The sequence below is a fragment of the Varanus komodoensis genome, unplaced genomic scaffold (genome assembly GCF_004798865.1).
Source record: "Varanus komodoensis strain SLA01 unplaced genomic scaffold, ASM479886v1 scaffold31, whole genome shotgun sequence".
Lineage (NCBI taxonomy): Eukaryota > Metazoa > Chordata > Lepidosauria > Squamata > Varanidae > Varanus > Varanus komodoensis.
The window spans coordinates 9,037,818-9,050,195 of NW_025335780.1; the positions used below are offsets into that span (position 1 = coordinate 9,037,818).

A 12,378-nucleotide genomic window follows, 5' to 3' on the forward strand; every position below is an offset into this window, starting at 1 on the left:
ATATGATAAAAAGTACCCGATTTGTGTTTACATTTCCAACGTCTCCATTTGACATGTTTGGAAACATCTTAGCTAACCTATTTGACAACAGATACCACCTATAAAACATTTTATACAGTTTTTCTTTGTATTAAGTTGCTAATGTTACTTTAATATTTCTTTCCCACAACTTTTGCCATTTCTCTAACTCAATATTATGTCCAAAGTTTTGTGCCCACATTATCATAGTTTTCTTAACCTGTTCATCTTCCATTCTCCTATCTAGTAGGAAGTTATATAATCTTTTAATCATTTTCTCTTCTGATTTAAGAATCACGTAATCAAATGCTGTTGGCTCCTTATAAAAACCCCACATTCTATAGTCTTTAGCATGTCTTGATTGCATTTGAACCTTGTGCCACCCTGAGTTACCACTTCCCATCTGCCTGAAATCCTCGCCTTTCTCTGTTCACTCCTGTTGTAGTTCCCCATGTGACGTCCTGATGCCGACAGCTACACTGCAACATTCCAGGTCTAAGCAAAAGTGAGAGTCCCTGTGAATTTGTCATCATTTTCATACCTTGTTTCAGGAATGTGTGCTCACCTCTGGCAATTAATAGCTTTTTGTTTTGCTTTCAAAATTGCTTTTCGGGAAGTTGTAAAGGAATAATAAATCACTCTGCAGCTCTGCTGTCCCAACAAGGAGTACATGGATGTCTGCGTTCGTTGTCTCTTGATATCTAATCGCTTCTTTTCTGCAGTCAGCTACATTTGGTGTAATTGTGACATCTCTGATTTGCCTAGGCAGGAGCCGCGTTTTATAAGAAGACTCGCCTGGGCCCGTTGCCTCAAGCTCTCTTTAATGGAGTGCCCTTTAACAAAAAAGAGATGAACATTGGGGAGTTGGGGACCTCTCTGCTAAAGATCATGGAAGCCACAGAGTCCTTTCAGAGGGCAGTGTTCATGGTATGTTTAGCATTATTTATTTGAAAAAGCATGTGCAGTGAAATATTGGTGACTGGATTGCTTCAGTGGTGCTTCCGTTCCACATCTTCTATAATGAGGCGGTTTGGAATTAATGTTGTGAAAACCTAAATGGCATCATTATTTTAATTTGCAGTCGCGAATTTGAAACCTAATATATAATGATTATCCATGCTTTAGAATTTAACTAAGCACTTGTTAATCTTTAAGATGCTTTGAGCCACAGTACAGATATTGGTAAGAAAATGTGGAGTGGATAAGAGAGTTGTCTCTCTTTCAACAACATGTTCCTTTTCTAAGATCTTTTTCTGTACAGAGGATTGTGTTGTTTATCAGTTATAAAATACATTAAAGACTGTGTAAAAGCAAAGAGGTAATTTGGATTGGGTCCTGCTGGTGAAGCTGAAACCCACTTATAGATGGTGATGTCAGGGGAAGCCAGTGGTGGAGACCCTCTGGAGCCGGAGGCTCATCACCACCAGAAAACCTCCCAACCATCACCTCCAGATGGCTTATCTCTAAGATGGATGTCACTAAGCATCTGTCTGAAAGACACTAGCCTCATCAGCTTCTGGCAGTCTCTTAGGATAATCTTTTCCAAACCTGGTACCCTTCCAATATGCTAGACTGCAATTCCCATAATCCCTAGCCAGCATGGCCCATGGATATGCTGGTTGGAAATTATGGGAATTAAGCCCACATAGGGCTGCCTTAGACTATATGGAGCTAACCATATTCTATTCTAAAGTTATCAAATGTGCAGCACTAAGAGTGAAATTTGGGTTGTTGTGTCTGTAGGGCTTGTTGAATGATCACAAGGATGCAGTAGACTTCATCATGGAGCAACAGAATGTCGTTTCACATATACACGACAAAATTCTTGACACTGAAAGAAGATACCTGAACTTTGCATCACCATCAGGTTAAATCAAGCAGAGTTTTCTGTGCCGTTGTCTCTTTTGGTTCCTTATTCTTTCCCTCTTTGATTCTAACAAGCCAGTTTTCCATTTTTCCAGTTCCTATAGATACGAAGGATCTCTCGACCTTTTCCTTTCTGGACTCCCAAGATAAGGCCTTTGTTATGTCAGAAAACATGAAGTATGTGACAAAGAAAGGTAGGCTTTGTTTCATTTAGCTGTTGAATTGTGTAATACTATTAGCCCTGCGTTGTATAACAAGGCTAGCACAGGCGCATTGTCTAACCATGCATGGTGCTATCGGTGGACTGTTACCTAGAAAATATGCAGTTACCATCCCAAATATGCAGTGAAATATTGGTCCAGCTTGCTAACCTTATTTCCCGAGGCCATGTATCATTTACTTATCTTGCAGAAAATGATCACAAGGATGCATCCCGGAGCCACAGAATCTGCCAGAACTTTGGTTGTTGCCTTTTTAAAAATAATTTGCCATAGTTAAGAGAGACAATTGTTTGGGAAACCTGTTGAAACCAGTTTCACTTCCTGGCTTGTAGCCTACCAATAACTATGGATTTTCATTAGTGCCTATTGCTTGGACATGGTTGTGTATTCCATCTACTGGAAGTGTCAACCCTGTTTGTTTCTCTATGGTATCTAATATTGCTTAGGAATATTCCATTTGCTTAAGGCAGGGATGGGCATGATTGGACCTGCAAGGTTTCCCCTTCCACCCATCAGCATGACCCCCTGTCTCTATCCCCTCTTTCCATACTTGATCCTCTTCTTCTCTGCCCCCGTCAGCCAAAATCTGTGACCTCCAGGCTCTTCAGAAAGCAAGGGGGACAGATTTCCTAATCTCTCCTCTGCCACACTGCATTTAGGCTTGAAAAAGATATCCTGTCAGTGCCAGTGGAGGCTTTGTAAAAGCTTCGTTACAGCATGGAGGAGGCATTTTTGAGCAGTGGGTCACTGCTATGAAGGAGTCTCTTTCTCAAAAGCTCAGAGAATTAACCAGCTCCCACTGCTTTTAGGTTTGAAAAAAGTCTTCACGGGTACCAGGAGCCAAGGTTCCTCCTTTGAACAATCACTGGCCACAGACTGTTTTTCTTGCAAAACATTCTGTATTGCTTCCAGGTACAGATCGCCCAGAATGGACCTCTGAGCATGCACAGAGCAGTTTGTTGAACCCAAGCTAGTGTTTGCCTCCAGAAACTCTCCTTATGAGCATGCCAGGGCCCCAGCCCCTCAGGAGGGACTCTCTGAAGGTGGGATGCCTCCTCTCCATGCACTGGGCCTCTTGTCTCTGGTGACTTCTCATGGCCCCCCTCTGACTGCACATCTTGGCCGTTCCCAGGGACTGCCTTGCCCAGCGAGATGCCTGATCTTGAGATCATCAGCTTTTCCTCTTGCATCTGCAAGTCTTCACCTAGCCCATTCTTCCCAATTCACTCTCTTACTCCAAAGAATAATCTTGGATGCGGCCAACAGTTCGTGAGAGCGATTGCCCCGATCTTCCATGTTTCTTCCCCCCAACTTCATTGGGAGAGGTTTTCAAGCCTGCACTGGGAGGAAATTCTAGGGGAGGGGAAGGCAAGCACTGCCTTTGCCGGTGCCACATCATTTGCTCAAGAACACCATCCCTTTCTGCATTCAGTCGTTTTAAGCTAGCAGTGGAAGATTTTTAGAATCCTCATTGAAGCTGGGGGCATGGCGGGCGGGGGGACACTGTTAGGAGGAGCAAGTGTCTGTGTTTGAACATCTTCGGGCATTCACATGTTAGCAGTGCCCTTTGTCGTGGGCATCTGCCTGTCTTTTCCCTTTCCAGCAAATGAAGGTGGAAGGATTTTATTGATTTAGGCTGCCACCTGGGGCTGCGATATAGAGTGAGTAATTCAAACACCGTCACAGGGGGCATCTGCCACGGTAACAATCCTCTGGATTGTTGGAGTGAGCCCCTGCCCAGGTCAGGAGTTGATTCCAGACCAAATCTGCCCCCTCCCTTTACCTCCAAAAAGGAGGGACTCCACCCTCAGGGAGGATGGTGCTGTGCGTAGGCCAGACAGCAGGAATACCAGATATTGCTTATTTGGTCTGTTTATTTAACCTGACAGTGAACTACTGGGGTGAAGAACTCTCAACAATTCCATAGCCAGACCTCTCCTTGTGCCTCCCCTGAACCAGATGTGTTCTGGTTCGCACCTGTCATTTGGCAGCTTGTTAACCTTGGCAGTTCAGTGATACATCTGAACCTTCCTCCGCTGCTGCTGCCGCCTCCTCCTCTCCCCCCCCCCCTTAGTTACCTTCAGAGTCTGAGCTCTCTACCTGCTGCATTTTGGGAGAAGCAGGCCCAATCTATACACCCATGTTGGGTGTGGTGACCCAGCCTTTGTTAGGTGAGGTCCAATCCACTGTCGAAGGGCTTAGGATGAAAAATATTCCATACTCCTGGCATAAGCAATATTTGTTGTTTACTGACTCTTGGCTTTATTATGCTTACAAAACAACACATCCTTTTATAAAGAGAATTAATTAGTTGCTAAGTAAAAGATAACTTGTGTTTGTTCACTGTGCTTTTCTTTTAAGGCATGCTTGTGTATATGTTTTGGGGAATTGAAATATTACTTAACGGGCATGACCCTATGGCAAATTTAGGCAGCAGAAGAGCCTACATCTGGCTGTTGGGAGATGTAGACCTTTTTTCTATCCAAACTTGCATAGGACTGTGCCTTAAATGTGCTATGTACTGCCTTGTTATGTATTATAGTCCATAGAATTGCACAAATAGTAAAATAGTTTTACAGTTGGCCTGGTTCAGATAGTATATTTGCAGTATTTGGTGGGACTGGGTGCCACAGGTGGGGAACTGGGTACGCGCCCCTTCTCTCATATGGCATCCTTTACTGTCTTTGTTTTGGAGTTAATCATAGTACACTCTTGTATCAGAACCAACATTTATGGTAACTATGGTTATGTTAATCACATACTGGTCACTGCTAACTGTGATTACAGTTAATTTCCATGCAGATCTATAGCTGCAGTGTGGTTCTCTCGGAAAAGAAACTGGCGGGGTGGGAGGTCGATTCATGCGGAGGGAGGAGATAAGTCTTGGACCTAGGCACGCTCCGGATTCCGTAGCAGTAAGGAGAGCTCAGGAATGCGTTGGGGCTCTGGGTTGTATTTAGAGGATAGTGAGCTAGTCTGGGAAGGTGATGAAGGATCCAGGAGTTTTGTGACTCGAGGCAGGTATCTTGATTCGGTAGGTTTCCCAGGACAGCATCCCGCCTGTCTCAGAAAGTCAGGAAGTCACATTCTTCTCTTGATACTCGTAGTGTGGGGCAAGAGATGCTCTTCCATATGTTTCTTCTTGATATAGTTTCCTTAGGGTCATGTTTTAAAATAGCTGTGTATACAGTGCAAAGATCTGTCTTTCCACTCTGCTGTTACACTCAGTCATTCTTTTCACCTGTCTTATATACACACCAGCAAACATGTGTTATCTTCTTGTTTTTTCAGATGATAATGTGATATATCCAGTTACCATATGGATTGTGGCCGATTTTGATAAGCCAGATGGGAGGCAATTGCTTTCCAATGCACTGAAACACCTGGTCAGTTCCAGAAAACAACAACAACAATTCCTATTATTATTATTAAAATATTTATATAAGATATATAATGTGTGTGAGAGAGAATGAGAGAGAGAGAGTTGGAGAAATCTCACATATATATTTATATAAGATATGTCATTCATATATATATATATATATATATATATATATATATATATATAAGCTCTCTTATGGCTGCATAATATCAACACTGGTGATAGTCTGCTCAGCAGGTCTTTGATGAAGAACGGTGATGGAAATATCAATAGTGGCAGATTATTTATTCTCTATTACACTAGGGAAAGTTGAAGCTAGAAGAAGAAAAGGAAAGCCAAATAGGAGATGGAGGGACCCCATTAGGGAAGCCACAGCCTTGAATTTAGAAGGGTTTGAGCAGGGCTGTCATTTTGGAGGGCTTTCACTCACAAATTACCTTGTGCCCTTATAAATTACCCTTATTATAAAATTACCTTATAACTCAAAAAGTGTTCAGAAACAAAAAGCTTGTTTTGATGGTGAACTGGAGGGAATTTAGGCAACTAATATATGATAGATTTCCCTTCTCCCTTCTTCATATCATCCTGTGCATGAAGTGTCCATGATTATAAGTAAAATCATTAATCAAATATTGAATAAATAAATAGTTACATAAATTTGTGAATCCCAAATTTATGGAAAAGTGGGAACCTTTGATTGAATATTGGAAAAATAATAATGAGATAGAAATTAATCTGTATTTCTGTTTTACTGTCTTCTAAATTATTTGTGGAAAGGCAAGTACTATGTAATGCTTTGTGTTATGGGTCCTGTTTCTTTTTTTGTAAATGATAAATCCGTATGTGTAGTGTTAGGTAGGTTTCTTTAGATCATATAGATTTTGATTTTTATATAATCTGATGTGACTGATTGATAGTATTTTAGTGTTAATATTGTTTGTAGGTAATGCTTTGGTGTATATGTGTGTGGCATATATTTGTTTAAAAACAAAAATAGCCCGTTCCACAGAAAAATAAAACCAAGCATTTAAAATTTAAAAATGAAATAAATAAAAAGGGACCACCTATATTAAAAAGTAAGCCTGTACGATCTGTCTTCTCTTACAGAAAACCAGCAGTCACATTCAACTTGGGGTCGTGCACAATCCTGCTGCAAAAATTACGGAAGATGGCACTGTCATGGCAAGGGCCATCTCGGCAGCGTTTTTAACACAGAAAAATGCGAGCTTGAAAACCTTTCTTGCTCACATTCTTAAGGAGGAGATAGCACAGAGTCTTGCTACGGGAACTAAGATCAAGAAGTTTCTCCTTCCGGTTAGTCCTTGTTTATTGAGCTCTTAGCTCTTCATACCTGTGCAAACCTGCATTCCTTCTTTTGATCTTGCTGGATTCTGCATGCCTCAAATGCTATTTAATTGCCTATTCCTATATGAAGATGGCCTGCTCATCAAGTCTCGCCAATGATTCTCAGCTGTTTTTCGTGTGCAGGTTCAGTAATTGCATTTTGCACCATTGTAAAGCCAAGTGATCCAGTGTTACTGACTTTGGATCTGCTCCTTATACCGAACATTCATTGTAATGTTGAGTGGATCATTTTGGCCAATGTGTACAATCAGAAAGCATAATATTTCAGTTTGTTGGGGAGCATGTGACATATTGGATGCTCTCCAGTGAGTAAAAATAAAATTTCACCCCACATTGAAAACTAGGGTCTTAGGAGAGATATTTAAGTCTCAGTTTGCTTCCTTGAGTTGCTAGATTCTGATGTGAAAGGAACTTTTCCAGAGAGACTCTTGGGAAAAACACTGACTTACAGCTTCCCCAATTTCTTTGTCTTATCTGAAACAGGGTGGAGGGGAGGAAGACCCCAGTAGAGAGAAATACACGTTTTATTTATTCCTTTACTGAATTAGTTTTGAAGCCCCCTGATAGCATCACAGATATGTTAGAATATGTCCCAACACTGGGGACGGGGTGCACCTTTCTCACCCCCATGACCATTGAAGGAGATGCTGGTTCCCACATGCACACACGCTTTTCAGAAGAGGTTGGGACCAGGGGAGATCACTGTTGCTGAAGGACGAGTCCCCAGCTTCTCTGTAACTGTTGCTTCAGATGCCAGAGAAGGCCCTTGACTGAAGGAAGATTCTCCATTAAATGCCGGGACCTTGAGCGCTGTGCGCATCTGTGTTTCCTGGTTTCCCCTTAGAGGGCCGTTGCTCCATCAGTTCAAAGAGGAACTTGCTGAAGTGCGTGGAAGAGCACTTCCTGTTGCAGAGCCGGCTTGTATATGAGGTCCCGCTGGGAAAAGGTTTTAGGGATGTTTTCTTTACCCTTTTCTGACCTCGGCTATTATCTGTTCCAGGGTATGAATGGCGATGCTTTTGAGAAGAAATATAACACCATGGGCACAGAGCTCATTAAGGTTCACCAGATGTTTTGCCAAGAGGTTCTTAAGCTACTTCCTGGGCAAATGGCTACAGTTAGTAATGGCCGGGTAAGTAAAGAAACAGGCCTCTGTCTGCCGTCTCCATCGGTGCTTGAGCTCATCAGGCCTGACAGGGCTGGGCGGTCGGCTTCATGAGAAGGAAGCAAGGACACGTATGAAAGGCTCTGTCCTCCACTGGCATTCTCAGTCTTCTAGACCACATCTCTCCCTTAGAGCTGGAGGCTGGGTCAAGCTCTTTCTTGTCTCCTCCAAGGGGAGGGCCTTCTCCAACTTCACAGAGCAGCTTCTACCCCGAAAGCCCAGCTCTGGCTCCTTTCCATCTCTTTCTTCTCTGCCTTCTTCCTCTGCACCTCCTTAGTCCGGCCTCCTCAGAGGGGCTCTCCAGCAAAGGCTCTTGCAGCCCCAGGGCCAGTGGAGATGCAGCCAGGAGCAGAATCCCCAGAACTAAAAAGGGGAAAGTTTGTCCGCATCAGCAGTGTTCGGTCCCACTCCTTCTTCCTGCGCAGGGTAGGGCAACAATACTGTTCCAGCCCATCTAGGGTGCAGCAGACCAGGGTGATGGCAACTTTTGGTATGAAGAAAACTCATTGTAGGTGGAACCACTTTTTAGGGGAATGTACTTTTGCATCTGATGGGGTTTGGTCACCTGGCACTGAAAGAATCTCTTAAGAAGGAGCCCTCCACCCTTTTAAGATTTCTAGCAACGGGAGACGTACCTGGTTGGCACAGAGTAATTCATGTCTGGAACTGAGGGTCTTCTCAGTGGCTGATCCCACTCCAGGGCCTTCTCTAAAAAACCCGTAAGGGTATAAGGAAGCATGAGTGTCAGCAGTGCCTTGGGCCATGTCCAAGCACAAGCATAAAACAGCCTGCAGTGGCTGTTCTTCGGAAGAGCTGTATGTAAGATCTCCCCCCCCTCCTCCTCCTTCTCCTCCTCCTGCAGCAGTTCACCCCTCCCAAGTGCTGAACACTGAAGTCTTTATTTCTGTTTGCACAGATAATAGGCCCTATAGAAGCAAATGAATTCAGTGTAGAAGATTTTGATTTGCTGGAGAAGGTCACACTGACGACAGCGACGGCGAAGATTAAAATTCTTGTCAAGGAAATGGCTTTGGGCAGTAAAAGGTAACATTTCTGGGTTTGAAACGGGTGGGGGGGTTGTATGAACATATCCTGTGGGGTATGCAACTTTGAGCATTCATTTCTTTAGGTCTAGATCAGTTTGACTGGTTGCCCTTGAGGTTTGGTCTAACTCAGGGGTCTCAAACTCAACTTCCCTGGGGGCCGCTGGAAGGAGAGTCTGGGTGAGGCTGGGCCGCATCAAGTATTCCACCACCGCGGTGGTGGTGGGCCGCTCATCCCGCGGCCGGCCCGGGTGCCGCCGGCGCTTTGAAGGCCGCAGGGCCCCTCCGCTGTGCCCCACCCGTCCCGGCAATTGGCCCGCAGGCCGCGAGTTTGAGACCCCTGGTCTAACTGAAGCTGCATTCCATTTACTTGTAAGAGTCGGTCCCATTGGACTGCATCTACATGCCTGAAAACTCCTGCAGGGTGTCTGTTTCTGAAGTGGAGGAAAGAGAATTAAGCCACTAGAATACCTTTCTTTCTAGCCACTCTTCTGGCACCCAAAGCTGAAACCCTGTTTAAATATTTCAAATCATAAGGTGTCATAATGAGAGTAAGTGTTGCTTAAGGAAATACATTGGTGCTGTTTATTTGGTTAGCAGAACCAACGCTTAAGAAGACAGCCGTGTATGCATGTCACCATTTTTCACACTCTTTGGCTACTGGCTGAAGTGAGAAATGTGGTCACCACACAGGTTACGGGTAACGCAAGGAGTGCCTGCTAGATGTTTGGACTACAGCTCCCATCAGTCACAGCCAGCATGGCTAATGGTTAGTATTATGAAAGTTGTGATCCAAAACGTCTGGCAGGCAGGTGAAGGCAAGGTGACCATGGCAGTTTGCAGAAAGATGCCACTGCGCCAGCTCCCAGAGGCCTTGAATTATGAAAATGATGCAGACTGGCCGCATGCATTTTCCAAGATGAATGAACAGATTATTTTTTGAATGGATGCTTCGTTTTCTGTCTGCTTTGGGAGCTGAACTTTTCAAGGCTCAGCAACTGAGTGTGCTTCCAGGAAGAAGGCTTCTCGCACTGCCAGGCAAAAGAGCCTGGGCAATGGTCTTGTCCGCTCTCCCTCTTCCTCCCTATGCGTGTTTAGATAGGAAAATAAGTCCTGTACTTCCCAGCATTCCTCAGACAACCACTGTGGCTGCAGGATGTTGGCGCTGTAGGACTTCTTCTTTTCCAGCAGGCATAGCGTTGTGTCCTTGATGGAGGAAAGGGATAAGATGGAGAGGGAACGCAGTGGGGCTGAGGACAGCACGGTCTGGTCTCCCAACCCCTGTAAAATTCTGTAATTGAGGCCTGGTGATAAAACTCATCGGGAAGCAGCACAAGAAACAACACAGCAGAGCCTCTTGTGACTGAACAATCAGAAGCTGAGATAAAGAGTGGAAAGTTCTTGAGGGTGCTTTCCCGGGCTTGCTTAACAGAAAAAAAAACCTCTGCAAAGCATTGGTTGGGAGTTGGTGCTCACAAGAGCACAAAGCTACTGAGTGCCTTTGGAGTCCTGGCTTGATCTCAAATGTAATATTTCCATAGCCTTGTTAACATATAAAGCTGTAGTGATGCATTTGTGCAAGTTCGTTCTCTAATGTTCATTTTTTAAGCAAAAAGGATGAACATTCAGTTTCTCTTGAAAATCTGTTGCTTCAAGAGTTGTGGCTCATTTCAAACAGCGCCCGAGTACAGCGTGCAACCATCTGCAAGTCTCAAAAAATATTGTCTTTGCTGTTTTAAATTCCTGCTTCCTGATACTTTAAGGAGGGCCAATAATTTTAGACATTGTCATCCCTTCTTACATTCAAAGTTTCGAAAACTTGACAATGTTGTGGTGTTGTATACTTTAAAAGGATACTTAGGTGATTCATCCTTCTCTACAATAACTTTTTTTCTTTTAGGGGGAGTAATTTAGTCATGAAAGTGAATGCGCTGCTTTCTTCATTGCCAAAAATGGATACCCGCCATGATATTGAATTTCTTGACGACCAGCACAGGTAGAAAGACTCAAATACTAGTGAGAGTATAACTAAATCCTTTTCCTTATTCCACACAGTTCATTTGCAGTTGCAAAATCTTTTAGTGAATTTAAGCGGCATGCAAGAACTTTTATTTGCTTACAATATTTATATCCTTCTGCATATTTAAACAGCAGAAGGAATGACACACAATATTAAAGAGAAACAAGCAGGTATATGGTGCAAGGCCCAAAACAGCAGGAAGAGAGATCCATAACTGAGGGGCCACAACTAAGAAAGCTCTGCCTCTTGTACTCGGGAAAGGCAGATGTTCCAACCAGCTGGCACATGAGCAGAACCCCTGGTGATAACCTAAATGTACATGCAGGTTTGTATGGGTTAAGGCTGTAAGACCTTGGTATCCAAGGCTTGGGGAAGCCCTCAGGTTTGCAGGAATCTGGTGGAGAAACAACTTGGGGGAACACCTCAAAAACAGCCCAGTGAGAACTGAACACGGGGTGGAATGCTGATTGGGGTGGAGGAGGACAGGAAACCGGAAGGAAGGCATGGCTGACAGACTGGAATAGAGTGTTGGGCATGGCAACATTTTGTAGCAGGGCCTACATGTAATCTGCAAAAGGAGGTCTTAAAGTCTCGCAAACGACTGTTGCATATGCGCTCTTTCAGAGAAACCATGTATTTAGAAAGGGATCGAGTGCTGCAGTCCCAGCCTCTATTCCTTAACAACTGGAGCTTGGAGGGATTTTAGTGATGTGCAATCACATTTGTTAATCTTTTTAGTGGAGTTAGTCTCTCCCAGATCCTGCAGTGCTGACACCAAGGAACCCTGCCACCAAGCCATAATCTATCATTGCAAGGGTTACGTGGAACATATTTGTTTTCAATGCTTTGTAATAACTGGATATAAACTACCACGTGGCACAATACTTTTCACTGGAAAGTTACAAAGGGTTGAAACATCAAGGGAATACATCCAGCTGTTGCACCACGTGAGCTCTGTGCCAATGGCTAAAAACACGGGTGTCTTTTATACAGTGCCTGCTACGCCTACAAGTCTCACGGGACCATTTTCATATCTCTTGCTCAGTGTTTGATGTGTTTTCCCCCGTAGTGTCCTAAAGGTAGATCCTCAGCAAAGTGAGCCCTTCTTTGACATTGTTGGCATTGTCGATCCACTGACAAGAGAAGCTCAGCAGTTGTCACATTTACTGTTTGTAAGTTCATATCATTTTCTTATGCACAGTTCCAGCTCGATGCTTGTCTCTAATTTAAGCCACTTTGGCATATTTGCATCCCAAACTGCTTTAACTACCACCTACTGATAGTGCTGATGGCCAGCT

General features: G+C 43.8%; 1 protein-coding gene across 4 annotated transcripts in view; it reads left to right on the forward strand.

Moving 5' to 3' along the window:
• UGGT2 (UDP-glucose glycoprotein glucosyltransferase 2) overlaps nt 1–12,378 on the forward strand; it is an 84,862-nt gene that overhangs the window by 46,814 nt on the left and 25,670 nt on the right. For all 4 annotated transcript variants that reach the window (XM_044437846.1, XM_044437842.1, XM_044437844.1 and 1 more), the window contains 9 exons: nt 784–945; nt 1,762–1,885; nt 1,980–2,078; nt 5,397–5,491; nt 6,595–6,801; nt 7,853–7,984; nt 8,934–9,061; nt 10,961–11,056; nt 12,150–12,252. In XM_044437846.1, the coding sequence (XP_044293781.1) occupies nt 784–945; nt 1,762–1,885; nt 1,980–2,078; nt 5,397–5,491; nt 6,595–6,801; nt 7,853–7,984; nt 8,934–9,061; nt 10,961–11,056; nt 12,150–12,252 (1,146 nt within the window). The remainder of the gene's footprint in view (nt 1–783; nt 946–1,761; nt 1,886–1,979; nt 2,079–5,396; nt 5,492–6,594; nt 6,802–7,852; nt 7,985–8,933; nt 9,062–10,960; nt 11,057–12,149; nt 12,253–12,378) is intronic.